General features: G+C 46.7%; 1 protein-coding gene across 2 annotated transcripts in view; it reads right to left on the reverse strand.

The window, feature by feature from the left end:
- The window catches only part of FOXO3 (forkhead box O3), a 122991-nt gene extending 105549 nt beyond the window's left edge, over window positions 1-17442 (reverse strand). The window contains exons 1-2 of one of the 2 annotated variants that reach the window (XM_059176933.1): window positions 17307-17442; window positions 16432-17177 (exon numbers count right to left, since the gene is read on the reverse strand). In XM_059176933.1, coding sequence (XP_059032916.1) covers window positions 16432-17049 — 618 coding nt within the window. In that variant the 5' untranslated portion in view covers window positions 17050-17177; window positions 17307-17442. Of the gene's footprint in view, window positions 1-16109; window positions 16134-16431; window positions 17178-17306 lie in introns of those variants that run through there. The other variant, XM_059176934.1, reaches the window with a different exon arrangement.
- Window positions 17443-21677: the final 4235 nt, after the last annotated feature.

Raw genomic sequence — 21677 nt, forward strand, 5'->3', positions numbered from 1 at the left:
ACAGTTTAAAAACGATGCCCTTGTCTTGGAAACCAACTGTTCTCTTAGAGCCCAACTAGACAGCACTCTTTATATGGAGCTCCCAGGAAGCAAACTCTACTTGGTAATCTTCCCATGGAGGAGAGGGTAGAAATAGGTCTAAAAGTCAATTCTAAAATAGTTGATAACTTCCACCACCAAAATCTCATTTCTCTAAGACAATGGTTCTCAGCCGTATCTGTATACTGTAACCTCCAGAGAACTTCAAGAAATGTAGATGCCCAGGCCCCATACCTAGAGATTCTAACCTATTGTTTTAGGATGGGACCTAAACACAGGTGTTTTCCAAAGCTCCCCAGGTGATTCTCAAATGCAGCCAACCAAGGCTGAAAATCACTGACAGAGGAGAAAGATCAGAGAAACGGTAGGTGGATAGGAAAAAGAGAAGGGTAGTGAGTCCCCTTTACATACCGTCTAAGGACATAAAAGGAAAGAAAAAAGAATGGGAGAGTGGCTGGGAGTGACAACAGGTAAAACTGAGGCTCTGAAATTCTGAGACTGATCTAAAAATCAACAGGATTGTTGGCTGTTTCAGGTTCAAAAATCAGAAATTGCTACATGATCAAAGAACCGTCCACATTTGTCAAAGACTTGGTAACAGTCCAAAGGACATATCAGTAAATCCTTATAATAAATTTTTTTATTTTTCTAAGAAGAGTTAGTAACTAGGGACTGGAGGCAAACAGCTTTAACCTCTCACAAACAAATCATCTGAAGGTTCAACTTGGAAATCATGTGCCAGAAAATCTACCACCCTGAACAAAATTTTAAAAAAATTTTTAAAGGGGAGGCAAGAGGAAGGAAATTGAAATAACTCAGAGCACTTGATAACTGAAATTATCTTCCCATTAACCACATTGACAAAGGAGTTTTCAAAGTTGTAAAATCATGTGATTCAGATGATAAAACCAAGTTATTTTCTTCTCTTCCTTCTTGACTAGGATAGATGCAGGACTTAACAAGCTGGAAAACAATGTTTGAAAGCTTTATGATCCTCTTTAAGGCAGAATGATGAACCCAAAACAGAACACAGTATTGGTAGTCAATGGACAGAGCAGAGAATCTCAGAGCAGGTAACACAGACAGACATCAGGTAGAATTATCACTGCTCACACCAACAGGTCAAACACTGGGAGCCCAGAGACGAAAAACTCAGATATATTTCCACTGAGCTAACAGTTAAAATCAATTCATCAATTTACAATTTTTGATCTGATTAGAAAACTAAAATGTGGATAAATCTGTCTTAAAAATGAGAATTATAATTTTCAATTAAAAACACCCATTTGGGGCGCCTGGGTGGCTCAGTGGGTTAAGCCGCTGCCTTCGGCTCAGGTCATGATCTCAGGGTCCTGGGATCGAGTCCCGCATCGGGCTCTCTGCTCGGCGGGGAGCCTGCTTCTCTCTCTCTCTCTCTGCCTGCCTCTCTATCTACTTGTGATTTCTCTCTGTCAAATAAATAAATAAAAAATCTTTAAAAAAAAAAAAAAACAAAAAAAACACCCATTTGTTAATTATTTTAAAATCCATTTAGAAGCCATAGTTTTCACTAACACCACAAGTTAACTTTCCTAATTTAATATATGATACTTCAGATATTCAGTACTAATTACCCACGAATTAACTCAAAGCATTCCCTGATTCTGAGACTATCAGAATAAACCTCTCCCCTCCTCCTGAAGCATGCCCTATGAAATGATACCTATGGTCAAAGTGCCAAACTTCACCTTAGCAACTAACGTGAAGTTCAGGCAAAGCCAAAAGCATGACCCAGAACACAGAGACTTCCAGCCTGAAATAAGGCTCCTTCTTGGAAAGGGAAAAGACTAACAGGACTTCTTCAGATATTCAGTTCAGCAGAGGACATGCATCTATTCAAACGGAAGGCTGTAAGCTTATCTTTATTGGACAGGGTTGGAGATAGAAGGCCTGATCTAGGCCACTAATTTCAAGAAACACTATCCTAGCTCACCTAGGAAGTTATCTATCAGGAGCCTAAGAACCTAAGTGTGCCAAAGCAAGCACACTCACCCTGGAATCAGCTCGAAGAGAACCTTAAAATAATCAGGTCCACAATTTTCATATGCCCATTCTGGGCTCCTCAGGGTTATACAAATGGTACACCTAATCTAACTGCTCACTACTCTTTTAAACAAATTCAGAATGTTTGGGCTCAAAGTTTCAATGTTTACTTTTTAAAAAGTTATCTTACTGAAAATTTAGTCTGTGGTCTGCTGTTTATTTGCAAGATGGGTACAGGCATACATGGCAAATTAACGCTTTTAATGAGACTGTACTGAAACTGTGAATAAAGACTCACCCCCTTCTCAGTCTACCAACTGGGAGGTTAACAAAAAGGGGGGTACCCAATATAAAGATGTAAACGTATGGGGTGCCTGTGTGGCTCAGCTGGTTGAGCATCAGACTCTTCATTTCAGGTCAGGATCTCAAACCCTGGGTTGCGTGGGCTCCAAGTTCAGCAGGGAGTCTGCCTGGGATCCTCTCCCTCTGCCGCTCCCTCTGCTTGCATGCACAGGCACACCTGCACATTCTCTAAAAATAAATAAATAAATAAATATTTAATTTTTAAAAAAAAAGGATGCAAATGGGGTGCACCTGGGTGGCTCAGTCATTTAAGTGGTTGCCTTCCACTGGGATCATGATCCCAAGGTCCTGGGATTGAACCCCACATGGGGCTCCCTGCTAAGCAGGGAGTCTTGTTTCTTCCTCTGCCTCACCCCCTGCTCTGTCTTTCCTATTCTCTCAAATAAATAAATAAAATATTTTAAAAACAGATGCAAATGTATGAAGGGTGAGATTAAAACAAATCCTTGATATGGAAATAAATGCTGGCAGAAGTCCCAGGATAGCTATCCTATGAGGTAAAAACTCTAGAAGATCTACACCAACAAGGAGTTTTAAATTAGGTTAAAAAGTTTTTAAACAATTTATGAGAAGAACAACTTCTAATGGAGAGGTCTAGAGAAAGAGTTTTACTTTATAAAACCATTACAGTATTACAAAAAATTTAAATGTATCAGCTTTTAAAAATATTAAAATTAAAACTTAAGAAAAGAAGAATTGAGCAGGATGCGTTAAACATCACTCAGCTGAGCTTAATATGAAATATGGAGCTGAGGCAATTATCTAGATAATTTATGATGAAAGAAATATGATCTTAAAAATCAATTATTAGGACATTGCAGGCTAAAAGCAGTTTGAGATTTGACTTATGTGAATTGATGACTCAACTATCCACTTGATCTTTCTGAAGCTGTACCAGTTTCAAGACATTTAACAAGTTCTACTGGATATAATTTTATGCCCACCATAGACTTCAGGTTTCTACCCAGAATTGTACCTTTAAAAGTCCACTGTGGCCACTGCCACCTTCTACTGCAACTGCCTCCGGGCCCATCACCTTCCCCAGCACCCTGGCTATACTCAGTTATCAGGCAGAACCATTTGACCTGCTCCACATTTATCATAGTGTCTCAGTCTATCTTCTGGACACTATCCAGACACAACTCACCTATCTTTACTATGAAACTGAGAGTTCCAAAGTTTTTTCCAACACACACAGGATTAGTATTCTGCTAGCCATGTTTTTATCTTAGAGCACAGAGTACTACACTCCCCTAGCCAATTAAAACCATCATTTTAGGTCCTACCCATACATATCTTTACCTTAAAGATAAAAGCAGTAAACTTTTCAGGAGAGATAAACACTTTAACCCAGCCAGCACCTTGCACTATGCAACATTTTCTGTCTCTGTCTTGACAAGCTACCTGCCTTTAAAGCCGACAGTAACTCCATTCCAAAGAGTCAACCACCACACAAAATATTTTAATACTTCAGTTACAAGACCTGATTCAGCAGGCAAACTTCTGCCAGGAACTACTTAACAAGTTGTTTTCCCCGTGAAATCTGTTTTTCTTGGTGGTCTTGTCTCCATTCATCTACCTACCTGAAGCCTACAATATAACAGAAGTACAGATGCCCTGTTCTCCCAAAGCAGAAATTGGTCAGAGATAAAAGCCCAACCCAAAGGATGTCTACATACGATGTAGCACTCTATTAGTACTAATTGTAACAACACTTTCCATCTGACCCAGAGTAAACCATGGCCAAGCAAGGAAGTGATTATCAGAAACAAGAATCACCAAACCAGCAGGTTTTTGACAGAATTCTCATGCCATTTCTTCTACTCTCCCACTAAAAGCCAGTCACAGACCCAATTCTTAAGTTATTAGCTAATAAAATCAAGGAAATGAGCCGAAATCATGAGTCTAAGTCCACTCCCCTAGCAGCACACAGAGGGTTACCTCAGTCGGCCACATCTCGGCAGACAAGCATTCAAGACAGCAGTATTCCAGAGGATTACTATGAAGATTTAATGGTAATACACACAAAGATGTGGCACATGGCAACTTTTTAAATGGCAGCTGTTTTCTAAAAGTACAAACCTGCAGTTATAGTAAGTCATGGGGACGGAGAATACAGCATGGTGACTAGAGTCAATAATGCTGAACTGCAGGTGCAAAAGTTGCCAGGAGAGTAAATCTTAAAAATTCTCATCACAAGAAAAAAAAATTCTGTAATTATGTGTAGTAATGGAGGTTATCTAAACTTTTTGTGGTGATCATTTTGCAATAATATACAAGTAGTAAATCATGTTACACACCTGAAATTAGTGTTACATGTCAAATTTACCTAAATTTAGGGGCGCCTGGGTGGCTCAGTGGGTTAAAGCCTCTGCCTTCGGCTCAGGTCATGATCCCAGGGTCCTGGGATCGAGCCCCGCATCGGGCTGTCCGCTCCGCGGATAGCCTGCTTCCTCCTCTCTCTCTTTCTACCTGCCTCTCTGCCTACTTGTGATCTCTGTCTGTCAAATAAATAAATAAAATCTTTAAAAAAAAAAAAAATTTACCTAAATTTTAAAAAACACACACAACCCTTCCCGCCAAATGAATCGCAGTTATTTAATTTCATTATTGTACATTCCCCACCCAACCCAAAGTCCTACCCACACTCTAGGAGGCAGTAGAGCATAGCAGAAAAGGCAAAAGCTCCAGAATCAAAGAAAAGTAATAATAAATTGAACCATTTCTTGAACCATTTCTTGGTCTTTAAATCAGGACTTACACTGAAAAGCCTACAATGCAAGAACAATATCAGATGTAAAATCCCAACTGTGCATTTGATGCCCATTGCTCAATAAATCATAGCTACTATTGTTATTTATGCCTGGGCCTGAAAACGTGGTTGTGTAGATTCCTTTTTATTGTAAAAGTCATCCTGGCTCCCCTTCCCAAAAATATCATTATGAATATAAGATGAACCAGCACAATTCTGATTCCTAAATACTTCAGAACAATTCAACCCAAACACCTACCAGGTACCTAGAAAGTATCTGCTGCTACTTTTTTTTTTTTTTTTTAGATTGTTTTTCTTTTTGCAGGTATGTCTATGAACTAAGTTGTGTCAATTACACCAAATTATGTAAGACAGGTATCAAGATCATTTTTTTCCCATTATGGACATCAAATTACTTGATTCAATGTCTTTGATGTATTTCTTCAACATCATTTGCTCTGTTTGATATACATCAAGCAACCAAATATATGGCTCCATTCTGGTACTATCTACAGAGGACAACCACTCTGTGTTCTATGCTTCATTAGGATGCCTGGGTTTTTTGGACATAAATGTATGTACACAGAGGAGACATACACCTGAAGCCTCAGGTGTAAGAGACTGAAAGTCCCTGAACCAAGCCCAGGAGGAGCAGAAGGGACTCCAGAGAGATTCTGGATAGCCTTACTACCATCACCAATGACAACGAACCTTATCCCCTCAGGTCATGGCAGTAAAGAAAGGATTCTTCTTCAACACTATCCTTCTGCTGAGGACAGTAGGCTCCTCTCTCCCCTCAAAGACTAGCTGTTCTAGACCAAAGCTCTCAGCCAGAACTCATGGGCTTACTATAAACCTCAAGCCCACATTCCACAAGTACAGCCATTCCACCAGCTTCAAGAAATAGGCCAAGAAATAAATTCAGTAAGGGGGGAGGGTGGTATAATGAGGGGGAGCTCAGGACACATTAGAAATGGGAGAGAAGAAGGGGCCCCTGGGTGGCTCAATGGGCTAAGGCCTCTGCCTTCGGCTTGGGTCATGATCCCAGGGTCCTGGGATCAAGCCCTGCATCTGGCTCTCTGCTCAGCAGGGAGCCTACTCCCCCCCACGCCCCGCTCACGTGCCCCCCCCTTTCTCTGCCTGCCTCTCTGCCTACTTGTGATCTGTGCATGTCAAATAAATAAACAAAATCTTGGGGAAAAAAAAGAAAAAAAGAAAAGAAATGGGAGAGAAGAGAGTAGAACAAGTTCTAGTAATTCTAACTGGGAACTCAGGTGAATTCATGCCTCCCTTCTGTCCGTACAGCCAAATGAAGTAGAATTTTTTTTTTTTTAAGATTTTATTTATTTATTTGACAGAGAGAAATCACAAGTAGATGGAGAGGCAGGCAGAGAGAGAGAGAGAGGGAAGCAGGCTCTCCACTGAGCAGAGAGCCCGATGCGGGACTCGATCCCAGGACTCCGAGATCATGACCTGAGCCGAAGGCAGCGGCTTAACCCACTGAGCCACCCAGGCGCCCCATGAAGTAGAATTTTAAATGACCTGTGAATGATTAACATTTTAATCTAAATAAAAAAATCCTAGGGGGGGGGGCTTGCAGAATGGGTAAAAGTTGTCAAAAGGTACAAACTTCCAGTTGTCAAATAAGAGACTAGATCTTAAAAGTTCTAATTACAAAAAAAAGAAATTTGTAACTTTGTGTGCTGATGGACCTTAAGTAGGCTTACTGTGCTGAATATTTTGTGACATACATAAAAATTGAAACAGCATGTTGTATACCTAAAACCAATGTTATATATTAATTATATCTCAATAATAAAATAAGTAAAACTCTATATTCTTATCCTCTGTCTGCAACCCTGCCTGTCCCTCTCTTCTATCTCTATGCTTTTGTGTCTGTTTCCTAAGGCTACCGTAACAAATTCAGGGTCTTCAAATAATAAAAATTTATTCTCACAGTGCTAGAGGCTAGAAGTCCAAAATCAAATTGTCAGCAGGGCCATGCACCCTCTAAAGGCTGGGGGAGCGTGGCTAAAAGCTAAAAGAGGCTAAAAGCCTCTTCTTAGCTTCAGGTGGCTCCCAGCAATGGCCAGTACTCTTCTTGGCTAGTAACTGCATCGCGCCAACCTCTGCCTCCGTCTTCAGACAGGCTTCTCAGCACCTAGCGCATCTTAGTTGTCCTCTCCTCTCCTTATAAGGACACTAGACATTGGGTTTGGGGCCAACCCTAATTCAGTACAACTTAATTTTAACTAATTACCCCTTAAAAGACCCTATTTTTCAAATAAGGTCACATTTTGAGGTTCCAGATGGACATGAATTTGGGAGGACAATATTCAACCCACTACAACTCCCAAATTAAAATAAACCATGACAGTGGGGCACCTGGGTGGCCAAGTTACGTAAGGTTCCGACCTTGGTTTGGGGTTAGGTCCTGATCTCCTGGTTGTGAGATGGGACTTCTCAATCACCAGAGTCTGCTTGGGTTTCTCTCTCCCTCTCCCTTTGCCCCTTCCCACCACCACACACAGGCACAGACAAGCTCTTTCACCACCTCCCAAATAAATAAATAAATAAATAAATATTTTAGAATAAATAAATAAAATACATCACCACCACCAAAAAGTGATGGGATATGACAAACCACAGCATTACAGAAATATCAAAAAAATTTCAAAGTTATAATCACCAGTGGACTACTTCCAATCTTAATTAGCAAAAAATGTATCTTTTGCCTTTCTATCAACAGTGGGAAACTGTGAAGTCTTGGAAAATATCAGAAATCCTATTCAAGGGACACCTGGGTGGCTCAGTTGGTTGGGCTTCCAACTCTTGGTTTTGGCTCAGGTCATGATCTCATGGGTCTCAGGATGAAACCCCAAGATGGGCTGCACCCTCGGTGGGGAATCTGTTTGAAAGATTCTCTCCCTCTAATCCCCAAATTGGCACGTGTGTACTCTCTCTCAAATAAGTAATATCTTCACACACACCCCCAAAAAAGTCCCATTCCAAATAGCACTAAAAAAACAACACTCCCCTGGCCCAGACACTTGACATAGAAAAATCTGGTATTAGATATAAACACATATATTATCAGGAATGGAACAGCAAAAAAGATGAAAGACAGGAAAGGATATTTTTCAGTTAAAAGTGCTTTAACTATCTGGGGATGGAAAGTAGACCATGGGTCGCAGAAGACCAAGGTTTCCTTTAAAAAAAAAAAAAAAATTACCTTGGGTTTTTAACAGCCTCCTCCCCAAATTATCCTTTTCTAATGAGGATATAAACCTACATGAAAGCACTATATATCATAGTTCTTTCTATTTTAATCAAGGTATTATTTTAGCTTTCTAGGGGAAAAAAAATACCTGAGATGAGCTTAAAGACTTGTGTACTCCCTCTGCTGGCTCTGAGTTTAAAGTGAATTATCAATGGCTTCAGGAGCCAAGTTATTAATTTCACTAGACATCTGAAACACAATGAAAGATATGATGCAGATTCTCCCCCAACACACATACGCAAAGGTCTTCAAAGAAATAAAAAATTCCAAACAACTACTAAAAACTGCCATAAGCTGGATTTAGCGTAGGTTTACTCCAAAGGAAAGCTAATGCATTCCATTTGTTTGGAGCAGGAGTCACTTCCTGCCTCGGCCTTGCCCCCTACAACTGTGCCACCACTTTTCCTGGCTCTGTGCTCACCTCTCCACGGCAGGACTCCGGTGCATCTGGATACGCGGCATGGTGACCCCCTAGAAGATAACCTGGCTTCTTCATCATAGACAATTACTAGAAGGACCACAGCCCATAAGGGAAGTTAGTCCATTTCACATTATGTTATCTCATAATGGTAACTGACAAACTGCAAAGCAAAAGTCCCAAGATTAAAATCTAAAAACGTCTGAGTAGAAAGTGAAAGGCACGCTCCCTGGAAAATCCCAGCCTGAAACATGCACCACTCATACTCTTGTGTTTCATCAAGAAAGAGTGATACATCACAATATTCTAAGGCTGCCTGCTACTGCTTTTTCCAACTGGGGAAATTGTGATACAAAGAAGTGAAGGCTGTCTGGTTAAGAATAAAATGATTAAAGATACTGAGTCTGCTGGCGTCACGATGCCATCAGAATTGGGGTCTTCTATCATAATCACAGCCTAAACCACCTATTTAGAAAACTCCTGACTCGGAAGAGCTACACACTGGCCCAGAAAAGATCCACTCAGAGAGTGCTTGCTGTCTCCTCCTCCTTCACATGTGACTTTCATTTTCCAATCCGCAGATAAAAACTCCAAGTACCTCTGGCACTTCTGCCTTCAAAGCAGAACATCGTGGTAAACTGAGCTTTACACAACAGCTTTGCTCCTGTAAATAGTGGTAAGTGAATTGTAGGCTGAACAATCCTGTGGTGACCCTTTTCAAACAGTGCATATTGACATGGCATCAGTGGGATACACACAGGAAACACACTTGATTTCAACTTTCTCTGAATGAAGTCATTCCTAGATCAAGGTTCTCCTCAGTTTCTGCGATGGGCAGTGACTGGCACTAATGAAGTTTTCAGGGACTCGGAATACAAGGAAACAAGACAATGCAAGAAATGCCTTGGATGGCAGAGCACCCTTTTATGATTATACTATATCCTATCAACATTAATGCGAGGAGGTCCAAGACTTCATAGCTACAAGTATCCAAGACACTCTACACATGATGTCACCTCACTCCCGAGTCACATCATCTCTTTTCAGTCTCAGAGTCCCAGAACAAGACTATCTTTATGGGCTGAGGACATGATGAATCAAAGAACAGCTCCGAGTATCAGAAATATTTTTGTCTGGTAGACACATTCCATGCTTTGGAGGCTCTTACACTGTCCTTGGGAATATGCAGGAGTCACAGAAAATGACAAAAGAAATAGGTGGGAGTCCGGGTTGGGCATGGAGGGTGGGGTGGGCTTGAGATAGATGGCTTTTTCAGCAAGGTTAGCTGGGAACACTGATGGAGAATGCTAAAAAAGCAACACAGCTACTCCAGCATGAGCCGGCCTAAAGGACAGAGGAGGGGAAGCAGAAGCGAGCAAATGAAGTAAGAGTTTGCAGAAATGGAGGCACTGACACGAACAGCTGTGAAACCACAATGGTTAACAGCAGACAGGCCAGAACTCTGCTGCTGAGGGCTCACGCGGACACACTCTTAGCTGCATCGCTGCCAGCTGCAGGTTCCTGAGCCAGTCGCTCACATGTTCTTGTCCTGCTTCCTTACCTGTAAAATGAAGCAGTTAGATGATCTCCTAAACCTCTCTCAGTTCTAAATTTGAGGCAAGAAGCAATGTGGATGAGTCAGCTGTATCGAGGCTCCACCTCCACTCCAGAGGGAGGCCAGTCCTACACCAGGCCCCACAAGACAGAACTGGAGACCCCCATCTCAGGCTAGGACCACAGGTGTGCTCTAATCCACATGGCCCTGGGAAAGCCCCAGCTTCTCCCAAATAGACCTAAACCACAGGAGCCATGCTCTAGCAGCCCTGCATCTCCAAAGCAAGCTGAAGACAACCTGCAGAGAATTAAAAACCAGCTCCAAGCCAGAGTTCAACACCAACTTTGCCTTTTGCCAGTAACTCCTCTGCAGAGAGCTGAAGCATTGAGGAAAGCAGAAGTACAGACATAAAAAAAAGGCAGACAATGAACGACAACGACAAGTTAACAGAACACAGATTTGCATGTTTATTTTCTGTCTTCCTCCAACAGAACCTGAATCCTGTGAACTGAACCTCTGCCTTGTGCTACTACTATATCCCTGAGACCCAGCAGAATGCCCTGTGAGCGGTATGCCCTTGGTAAGTATTTGTTGAATGAATAAAAGGACATGTGATGAAAACAGGTAAAAAGGTATTCTCTAACTTGTAGTCACTTACTGTACACCAGCTATAATGTCTGCTGATACTAATCCACATACACCTACAGAAATCTAGAGATAAAATCCACCGATGTATATCATTCGGAGCTCCCTCTACAGCAGCAAAAAGGCAAAGTGGCTCCTCAGGACCTGTGATACAGGAAAAGGTCAGGAGCAAAATGGGGAGTCAAAAATCGGATCGAGTCTGTTCCCCCACAGGCAAGATGGGTAAGATATGGAAGTAAAATAAATTCCATATTCTCTCTAGCCCTGGGAATCTAATCTTGATAGGCAGTGGGTAAGTAGGGTGCCCTACTAGAATGTACAGAATGAAACAGTCTTACCTTGGCATTTTTATGAAGATCTTTGGATGGACAGTGTTTGCTAAGCTTTTTCCAGACCAAATAAATGACTTTTTGGTAGGACAAGGACTCTTCATTAATTTTCCAAATAAAAATATCTTGCAGGTTTTAAGTAAGAATCATGCATATAAAAAAGTTTAACTACAAGATGTTCTTCTATGGTGTCATTCTCTTAAAATAGAACCCTCCTAAAATCTCCTAAAAATAAGTCTGCATAGTTTCATTTCATTTTCTAAGAAGGAGATAAACATATCAAAACAAACACTTAGCTTCTTTCTTAAAGAGTCTCTCTGCTACATAGGGCTCACAGATCAAAGTTAAAAAGGGCCAATTTCTTCACTTCATAGGTCGATGACACAGCTTTGAAAAAGAGGAAAAACAGTCCCCCTAGTGTACTGCTGCTGTACGAAGAGGAAGTCTATTCGCTGAGAATCACTGACGAAGACAGTACTGCCAAAGGAAATTACAAAACAGCATTTTGGCAACATAGGCCAAGCAGAAGACAGATTCCTTACACACGACCATAACGGGCCCTTTGGTGAGTTACTCTAAAAGGTGACCGAGGCCAAAATTACAAGTCAATATGGAATTACCACAATTTTGTCATTTTGAAATGTTAAAGACATATTTTTTAAAATCAAAGTTGGAGTTAAAAATCACATTTTCTTAATCCAGTATTGTTGGGAAGGCACTGGATGCATTAATCTAAAGAACAGTGAACATCAGCAGGCATTATGTGGCAGTAGGCCCTCATCTTTTTACGCTGGGGAGAAGCTGTAAGAGCACACATTCTCACAGGAATGAAGACGTCGTCTCTTGCCGAATTACCCTCCAGAGGAGCAGGGGCAGAAGTCGCCACACGCACGGGAGCCTACATTTGTGAAATTGTGAGAAACAGCACAGAAACTCAGGGCTGCCTCATGTAATTGTGTCCTAATCCCCCAGGAAATGCAGGTGTGTGGGTGTGAGGAGATGGAGAGAGATAAATAAGCCCTAACAGGTAAACCCTGGAATCCTAGAGGTCTGCTCCACAACGGGAGGAACCGAGAGAACAGAGCAGTTTAATTAGGGGTGGTGCAGTGCAAATAAATTTAATCGGAATTAAAGAAAATGTAACCTTCTCCCCTCTTAACCACATCTGACTATTCATTTCTACTTTAATGCCTGAGGTAAGGGAATCTGTGAGATAGCCATCACCTCTCTCTCTGGCACAATATGTATCCGACAAACCTAGAACCTGAACCAAGAACTTCCTCCTTTTGTTAAAACGCTATCTTTTCTGCCCCCTTTATCACTTCGTAGTTCCTAAGTACGGGTACTGACAGACTGGATGGCTATACAAATGTAATAAACTCGATCAGGCTCCATCGATATTCCTCTTTCTGATGCTAAACTAATAACCAAAACGTTTTCAGACTGAGAAGCAAATACGCTTTTCAGGAAAGTATCTTCCACTTATGTAAGACTATCTATTACTTAGTTAAAAAAAAAAAAAATCCTTTAAAAAACTGGTCAATTTAAAGAGAAAAACAGAGTGATAAAGAATAAAAATCTCCAGAATTACAGCTAAATACTAACTAGCTGTGTGATCTTAGAAAAGTCCTTAACTTGAAGAACCAGATTCTTCACCTATAAAATAAGGGAGCTGAACTATCTCAGCAAACCTCGTTCTGGCTGAACAAGTCGTCGGAATCACCTGAGAAACTTAAAAGACAAAAATTTTTAAAAAACCACCAATGCTAAGCCCCAGACCCACCCAATTAAAACCAATTTTCTACATATTGATAGTTTTTAAAAAGCTCCAGGTGATCCAAATATGCAACCAGGGCTTCAAACCAGTAGTCCTTATTCTGATCTCCAAGGCCTCTTTTCTAATTCTTTTATCCTCTAATCTTAGGGTGATAATTCTGGTGACAGGATCTCATAATGTAATAGCCCAAAAAGCCACAAAAGAAGTAAGGCCCAAACCCTGCATACTGCACCATTGTGCACACAGGACTAGGAGAGGTAAACCTGAATTCTAGACATTTTCAGAAGTTAAAAACCCTAATGCATAACTCAGAATGAAAGTAGTGTGGTTTAAATGCACAAGCATGCTCTCAAAATGACTAATCATGATAGGAATCGACTCCTGAAACTTGGACGCATGGAAATGGGTCACAATTAGCTCCTGACCTCTCCCTTTTCCCTCTTCTTCCACCCCCACTAAACCACAAGCACAAAAAAAGGCTGGCTATTAGTCATAATCGGAATATGAAACCAGCCCCAGTTTCAAAGGGCTTTCTTCATCATCAAAGATTTGGAAGTTCCTGCATGGGTGCATCTTTTGATGAAGGTCATCTTACAAAAACTCTTTAACTAAATTATATCCCCACAGTCTTCAAGGATTAGCTGCCATGTGATACTGAGAAATAGAACTGATGTAAAATCTTAAAGTAAAAATAATTCTACTTACATAAAATAAAAAAATATTTTACTTTATGTCCTGTATTAAGCATACTAAGGTTTGAGTTTCAACTTACAATATTTCATAAGTTTTAAAGAGAGATGAAATAGAAACTAATTTAACACTGTGTTGACTATACTTCAACAAAAAAAAAAAAGAGAGAGAGAAAGAGAAAGAGAAATAAGATATCAGAGAAGGAAAAAGAAACCATGAGACCCAAAAAAAAAAAAAAGTTAAGGACATAAAACCACAAAATCTAGGACTAGGCCCAAAATCTCTATTGCAAGTCCCACTAGCTACATGAAAATACAATTAACCAAATCACAATTCATGGCTACTTTTGGTAATACTACTTTCCCACCTAGATTAAAAAAAAAAAAAATCAAATGCTATTAAGCGGTTACTCTCTTTAACTACAATAACAAGAGATGTTATTTGTGGGATTAAACTACTTGTGTAAACTTAAAAATCAAAGGAAAAGTAAAAACCCAACATTAAAAGTTAGTTAGCTAACTTTTAACTAGGTTAGCTAACTAACTTTTAACTAGCAGATTCTCTGCACCAAACTCAAAATACACAGGACTAATTTCAAGTTGAGAAATATGAAAAATATTCCAAACGCCTATATCCATTTTCTTAGACCCTGAACTCACCCCTTCCTGACACTGTACCCTGGTATTAACAATCTGCTATTCACTTGGAAACTCAGTTTTAAAAGATACCACAGTAGCACTGCTTTGAAAAGGCTCAAGCTTTCTGTAAATGACCCTCATATCACACAACTGGCATTCCTTTGCAAAGCTATAAAATTAAATCAAATGTAAGATTCATAATGTCAGCAGCTGTTTACGAAGATAGATATGGGGAATAACTTCAAAGCACACGTTTAGCTTTTAAAGTTTCTCAACAAGTCCTCTCCAATAGGAGCCATAAGAAATTTGGGGGGAAAAAAAAAACCAGCAACAAAGCAGATACTTTGTTTGCAAGGTTTTGTTTTGTTTTGTTTTAAGCAAATTAAAACTCTGAGGATTTGGGGGGGGGGGAGGTGGAATGGATGAGCCTGGTGATGGGTGTTAAGGAGGGCACCTATTGCATTGAAACGCTGGGTCTTATACACAAACAATGAATCATGGAACACCACATCAAAAACTAATGATGTACTGTATGGTGACTAACATAAAAAAAAAAAAAAACCTAAATTAAATAAAACAAATTAAAACTCAACACCCTAAATTCTCTAGTTTTTTTTTTTTTTTTTTTTACATACAGGTTCCTGTGTTCTAGTTCTCCACCAAGATTAAACTGTTCTTTCTGTATACACCTACTGGAACCCAGGAAGATGCAGGGCTCCCCAAAAAACCTTGAAGGAAAGGACTGAAGGAGGAAGGAACTACCTCATTAATTAAAAAAAAAAAAAGATAACTTGCAAATAGAAGCAACTGATAAGCCATATGTGTCTCCAACTGTACAGGACTCCTCTGCCTGGTACAGACACATTCATGTCCTGGGGAAAGAGGCCAGGAGGATGAGGTGCAGGAAGAGCAAAGCAGCTGGGTATCAGCAGCCCAGCAGGGGCACAGGAGTTAATCTGTTTGGATGCCCAACTGCAGGAAGTCATTACATCATAGGCCTTTCCACACCTCTCTCCCTACCACGTGTCCAGTGCCCCAAGAGGCTGAAAAGGAACAGTAGGGAGCCTCTCTTCTGGTTCACTTGTAGGTAGAAGCCATTACGGCCCAGCCCTGACACCACACCTCCCTGCCAAGGGCCGAGGTGAAGCTCCATGCCTCAAACCTCGCCAGAGTCCAAGCCTCAAGGAGAGCAGCAGGTGTGGCTGGTCCGCCCGGAGGCCGCAGGGCTGGCCCGCTCCAGGGTTCAGAACATCTCAAGTTCGGGGGCAGGCTTACTGGAGAAACATCTCTAAGGAATAAAGGTGTCAACACAGGCAAGTAAAGACATTCTGCCAGGAAAAGGTTTACAAGCATTGCTTTTTCTAGTGGGATCGGTGTGCCTGTGGGAACTAACACCCACAAGCCAGAAACTTCGACGCAAGGGTTTTCACCCAGCTAGTGACAACGACCATGCTCTGTAACCGAATGGAAACCACAAATCCAACCCCTCCTCCGGGTACCAAGTCCCAAGCACACCCCCACATCCTCTCACTGCACCCGCAAAGCCCTTCCCGCATCCCCACTACGGCTGATTTCTACTTCGAAGTTGGCCGAAGACCTACCTCGTCTGTGTCGTCCCGGGAATCCAGCAAACGCACTCCCGTCCGCCAGTCCTTCCCTCGCCGGTATCCCTCGCCCCCTCTCCTCACCTGCCCATGCCCGAGGCTTCCTCGGAAGCCTCCTTTCCCCGCCCTACCCTCCGCGGCCGACCCCAGGTTCCCCTCCTCTGGGGTCACAGAGATCCCCCGAAACCTCACAGCGGAGGCTCTCGGTGCCAACCCTTCTCCCCAGCGCCCGCAGGCGCGCTCCGATGAATCCAAGGCGCGTCTCGCACTGCGCAGGAGGCCCGGCGGGTCCGGCCGCCCGCCCGAGGTGGGTACGCACCTTCCACCCCGCAGAGCTGTTGCTGTCACCCTTATCCTTGAAGTAGGGCACGCAGCGCACCATCCACTCGTAGATCTGGGACAGAGTGAGCCGTTTGTCCGGCGAGCTCTCGATGGCGCGAGTGATCAGGTCGGCGTAGGACAGGTTCCCCCAGGCGTTCCGCCGCGACGAGCATTTCCTCGGCTGCCCCGAGCCCCCAGCCGCCCCCGGCTGCGGCGGCGGCAGTGGCTGCTGAGGCTGCAGCGACGTCTGCGTCCCCCCGCTCAGCGCGCCTGCCGCGGGGGCTGGCCCGGAGCCGGGGTCCTGCCCTCCGGGAGCCAGCAACCGGGCCGAGTCTTCAAGGAGCAGCCCAGAGCCTAGCGCGCCGCTCCCGCCGCCGCCGATCGCCATGGCCGAACCGGCCCTACCGCTGCCGTCCTCGTCGTCTTCATCGTCCTCCTCTTCGGGGATCATGGAATCAGCGGCCGTCTCCCCCGAGGGTTTGGCCGGGCTCCCCTGGAGCTCTGGCCTCTGCAGGGGCCACGTACAGGAGCGCGGCCGGCTCTGGGGTTCGAACTCCGGGTCCAGCTCCACTTCGAGCGGAGAGAGCGGGGCCGGGGAGGCCGGTGCCTCTGCCATCTTCGCCGCCCGCCCGCGGCTCGGGCTCTCGCGCTCTCCTCTCGCGCCGGGGCGGGGTGCGGCCGGGGAGGGACGGGGGCGCCGCGAAGGCTCGGGCTCCCAGGAGTCGCTGCCGCTACTGCCGCCGCCTGGGGAAGCACGAGAGAAGAGAGAAGGAGAGTTGGTTATCCCGGGCTGGAGCCCGGTCCTCCGCGACTCCGCGCCCGCCGCCGCCGCTTCTCGGCCGCACGGCGCCCGCCTCCCAGAAACAGGCAGACCTGGAGACGTGCGTCCCGCGAACCTGGCGCCGCAGACACCGCCCCCTGGCCAGGCCTCGGGGGAGCCGGGAGCGAATCGACGGGCTCGCACGGGGCAGCCCCCTCCCCCCGCCACCGGGGCCGCCCGATCTGCAGGTCCCTCCTGGGCTAGGTGGCTGGGCGGGGAAGAAGGGGGAGGGGCGGGGGCGGGGGGAGGGGCGCGAGCCGCGCCTTTAAAGCGGGCAGCGGCCAGAGCTGGCGCAGCCGAGCCGCGGTCGGAGCCCAGGCGGGCGTGCGTTTGTTTATGTTTCGCTCGGGCCCGCTCAAGTGCCTCCCGCGGCGCCGCAGCCAAAGTCTGTGGCGTCTTCCGCTCTTCTGCTGGTCCCCGGCCCTGCCGCCTCCGCGCCCCCTTGTACCCTCTTCTCCCCGCCGAGGGGCCCGAGTCCGGGGACAGCGCGGGCAGCCCCCTTCTCCCCTCTTCGCCCGCGGGCCAGGAGGACGAGCGTAGGTCCGAGCGCGGACTGGCTCCTGTCACTTCCAGAAAAAAGACGGGAAGCAGGGGGGCAACCAGCGCGGCGGGTGTTTGCAAAGGGCCGAGCCAAGCAGGCACGACCACTTTGGGGGTCTGTATGGTTTATGTGCCCGCAGGCGCTGCACCCTCCACCCCCTTCCCAGGAAAGGACGGGGGGAGGGGGCAAGTCGGAACATAAATCTTCCAACAGGTCAGGAAGCGCCAAGTCTCCCGGGCTACCAGAAAACCCGGACCAGCACGTTCATCACCTCCTTGCTCCCGCTGCTGCCATCTTGACAGTTTTCCCCCCTTCACTCAAGTCCTTTAAAAATACTAACGGGAGGGAAGGGGGGCGCGCACACCGAGTCACGGGGAGGGAAAAGGGAAGCGCCTGGCCCAGCTCGGAAGCAGATCCGGAGTCACCGGGAAGGCGACCGCCCCGCTGCACAGCTCCGGCGCCTACCTCAGTTCCTTCCCTTCAGGGACGAGGGGGGAGGACGCACAATTCTGCGCGGACCCGGGGCACCGCGAGGAGGGAGCGCGCAGCCTCCGCGAAGGAGAGGCGCTCCGGCCGCCGCCGCAGCCCGCCTGAGGAAACGCCTGTCAGCCTGCGCGCCGCCGCCTTCCACATTCCTCCTCCTCCCTTCCACGAGCAGGGCGGCTGCGGCCGCAGCACAAAGTTATAGACACACGCAGGGTGCCTCAACCTAGGCTGACGGCGGGCGGGCGGGCGGGTCCCCGCCCAGGGGGAGGGCTGGGCGGCAGGCCCGGGTGTGCTGTGTGCGTGCGTGTGTGTGTGTGTGCGTGTGTGTGTGTCTATGTGGGCTCGCTCGCGCGCGCGCCTGCGCCGCCGGGCTCCGCGGGACTGCGGGCGTGGGTGTCAGGGAGCGCGCGGCGGCCCGGGACCCGGCGGGCTCCCGCAGCGGTCCCCGCCGGGCTCCCCCTCCCTCCCGAGGGCCTCGACGACAACAAAGCGCGGCGCTGGCCCTTAGAAGAGGGAGGAGGAGAGCGGAGACCCTAACGCTCCACGAGCGCAGTCGCGTGGCCTCTCAGACTCCGGGCAGGGCGCCTGGTACCGGGGGTCCCCGGCGGGCGCGTCCGTCCCCCGGGCTCTGGGCCCGCCCTGGTGTCCGGTTCCCAGTTAGAATCGGACACCCCGTAACACGCGAGATAAGATGCTGACCGCGGATCGCAGAGATTACCACGGCGTGGAAATACAAGCGAAAATGTTGGTGCCTTACAGGACTTCGATACACTGATGCCTTCAGATTTGATCGGGCACCGAGAGGTCTGCAGCCGAGTCTCTTACCTAGGACGCCCGACGCAGTGGCTCACTCTCCAGGGATTTTACAGCAGAGGAGGGGAGAAGTGTAACTAACTCAGGAGAAATGCAAATTACTCCCCATTCCCAAACGCAAGAGCAGATTTTGAACAATTATGAATGGGAAATACTTTGATTCTAACTTGTAAATGACTCCAGAACGGCTACTTGTGCATTTTTGAGTTTTTAAAAAAGACACTTCTTTAGGTTTAAACATCTTACCGAGTCCTTACCCTGTCAGTGCCTAAATTGTTCATTTGTGCGTTATGAATGCACTACCTGCGACACGCACACCAAAACTCGATCCACTTTGGTTCATAAATATCTCTTCCCACCTTTTTTCTTAAATCCTTCTAAGTCACTGGTGATATCTCAGAATCTAAAGCTCGCTCCTCAACAACCCAATACACAAAAAGGTCCAACCCAGGATACTCGGGAGTCCGCCCACCCAGCGGACTCCAGGCTCCGGGCTTTGCGCAGGGCCCGTCACTCAAGTGACGTAAAGCCCCGCCCCTGCACCAAGCTAGTTCGACGCGTACAAACAGATGATGTCATTGTATCCACACGCGCGTGACCGGGGTGCTCTGCGCCGCGTCCCCATTCGCTGCGCCGCCTACTCGTCAAACCACGCCGCGCGCTGACTGGCCGCGGCCACCAGTCTCCAGGCCCCAGACACCCCTCTCCGCCCCCCGCCCCCGCCCCCCAGCAAATAATAAACAATCGAGTAAAATTCTAGGGAAGAAAGGAGGGGAGGGAGGAGAGGAGAAAGAGACTCGAGCGACCCAGAAGCCAATCCTCCGTGCGCTGAGGGAGACTCCAAAGGAGGGGGGACTTAAGAAGGCGGGGGAGGGGAGAAGGGGGAGCCGACCTGGGGCGATGGGTCCTGCCGCGCTGTGGCGGTGTCGGGGGAGGAAAGTTGGAGAGCACCCTGCGGGGCGCGCCTGGCAGAGCGGAGGGACGCTAGGGCCCGGGAGCGGCAGGACTCCGGGCTTCGGGGCGGTGCGCGGCTGTCCAAGGGGGAGGAGAGCGAGCAGCGCTGGAGCGGCGCGGGCGGAGCCGGCAGACACGTGCGGGAGGAGGGCGGGCGCGCGCCGTACTGGCTCGCCCGGGGCGCGCGGCGCGGTAGCTGCGCGCGCTTGTTTACCAGCGCACGTGGGTGTTATTTTTAAATGGAATGTTGTGCTGGCCGCGCGGCTGAGTGGCGGACGCGTGGGGCCGCCCGCGCTGGCTGGGGGACGCGGCAGGCCCGCGCAGAGGCCTCTCCGGGCTCTGCTCACGGGCCAGCCAGGCTGTCCCTACTTCGGGCTTCCGGCGCCGCGGCTGGCTCGGCCCTGGGAACCTAATGGCGGGTTTCGCGCGCTGCCAAAGCCTCTACGGAGAAGTCGCGTTTCCGCCGCGGAAAGCTGCCTTTTTAAAGCCAGGTTTCGGCTCCCTCATTCACATTCCGGGAACAAAGCCACCTACTTTCTCTTCGCCCTGGAGGCCAGGCCAGGCTGGGCTCCGCGGCCACAGTTTCCAGAGCCAATTTCACACGCTCACATACTCCCTGGCACAGTATACCCCGGCCGCGAGGTAGACTGTTATCATCCTGCGTAGTTTGTGACCTCGCTACCTGGCTCAGAACGTCCCCAGCCCTTTACGCGCCCGTCACTTGGGCATACAGTTCTGCCAAGCACAACGCTTTTGCTACCTCGGCTTGTCTTTGGAAGGGAGCTCTGGGAAAGGGGGCTCTGACCGCTTGCTGGGGTTGCTCCTGTGCTTGCTGCTCCTCTCCTCTCATTGTGGGTCTGCCCTTCAGAGGAGTCCTGAGTTTGCATTTCGTTTATAGCATGGCAATGTCGACGTTGATACAGGACGACAACACTGAACTGCAGGTGTCCATAGGGGGTTGGGGGGGAGATCCGGGTTAGAAGTGCAGGAGGGGGTCTGGGGGTGCCTTTGGGCATATTATTGGGAGTCGTGTTCAGGTTTGCGGGAGGAGCCCTAAGGCCCCATCACCCAGTGCTTTGCACCTTGATATAGCATAAAATCCAGAGAACTTTCTGTTGCTCCTTCTTAATGTTTATAACCCACTGTAAGAGAAATGCCTGCTTTTTCCTCTCCGAATGTACGCAATCTTTTGTCGGTAAAATACATGCAGATTTAGAAAGAATGTTTACACTGGCTGGGCTCTCAGCCATTAGATTTTTACTATAAACCTGTTGAGTGTCCATTTACAGAATGCATATCCCAAGGACATTCAAAAAAAATGGAAGTGTTAAAGATTCAGTAGGTTAATTGAGCTCCTTGTAACCCTTTGGTGAGGAATGGGGGTTGGGGACATGATATAGCTAGCTATGTCCCTCAAAGAGCTTACAGTCGTGGCTGGATAGACATCAAAAAGTTCGATATTTCAGGAGTTGAAAAGCAGTACAAGACAAAAACACAAGAGATCCTGCATCGTGTTGGGTAAATTTCAAATGTATTGGAGGATCCTAACTTCAAATGGAAGAACAACAACAAAAACTTCAAATGGCCATGACTATAAGCATTCAGCTTGATAAATGTGCATCATGCCCAG

This window comes from Mustela lutreola, chromosome 6 (genome assembly GCF_030435805.1).
Source record: "Mustela lutreola isolate mMusLut2 chromosome 6, mMusLut2.pri, whole genome shotgun sequence".
Lineage (NCBI taxonomy): Eukaryota > Metazoa > Chordata > Mammalia > Carnivora > Mustelidae > Mustela > Mustela lutreola.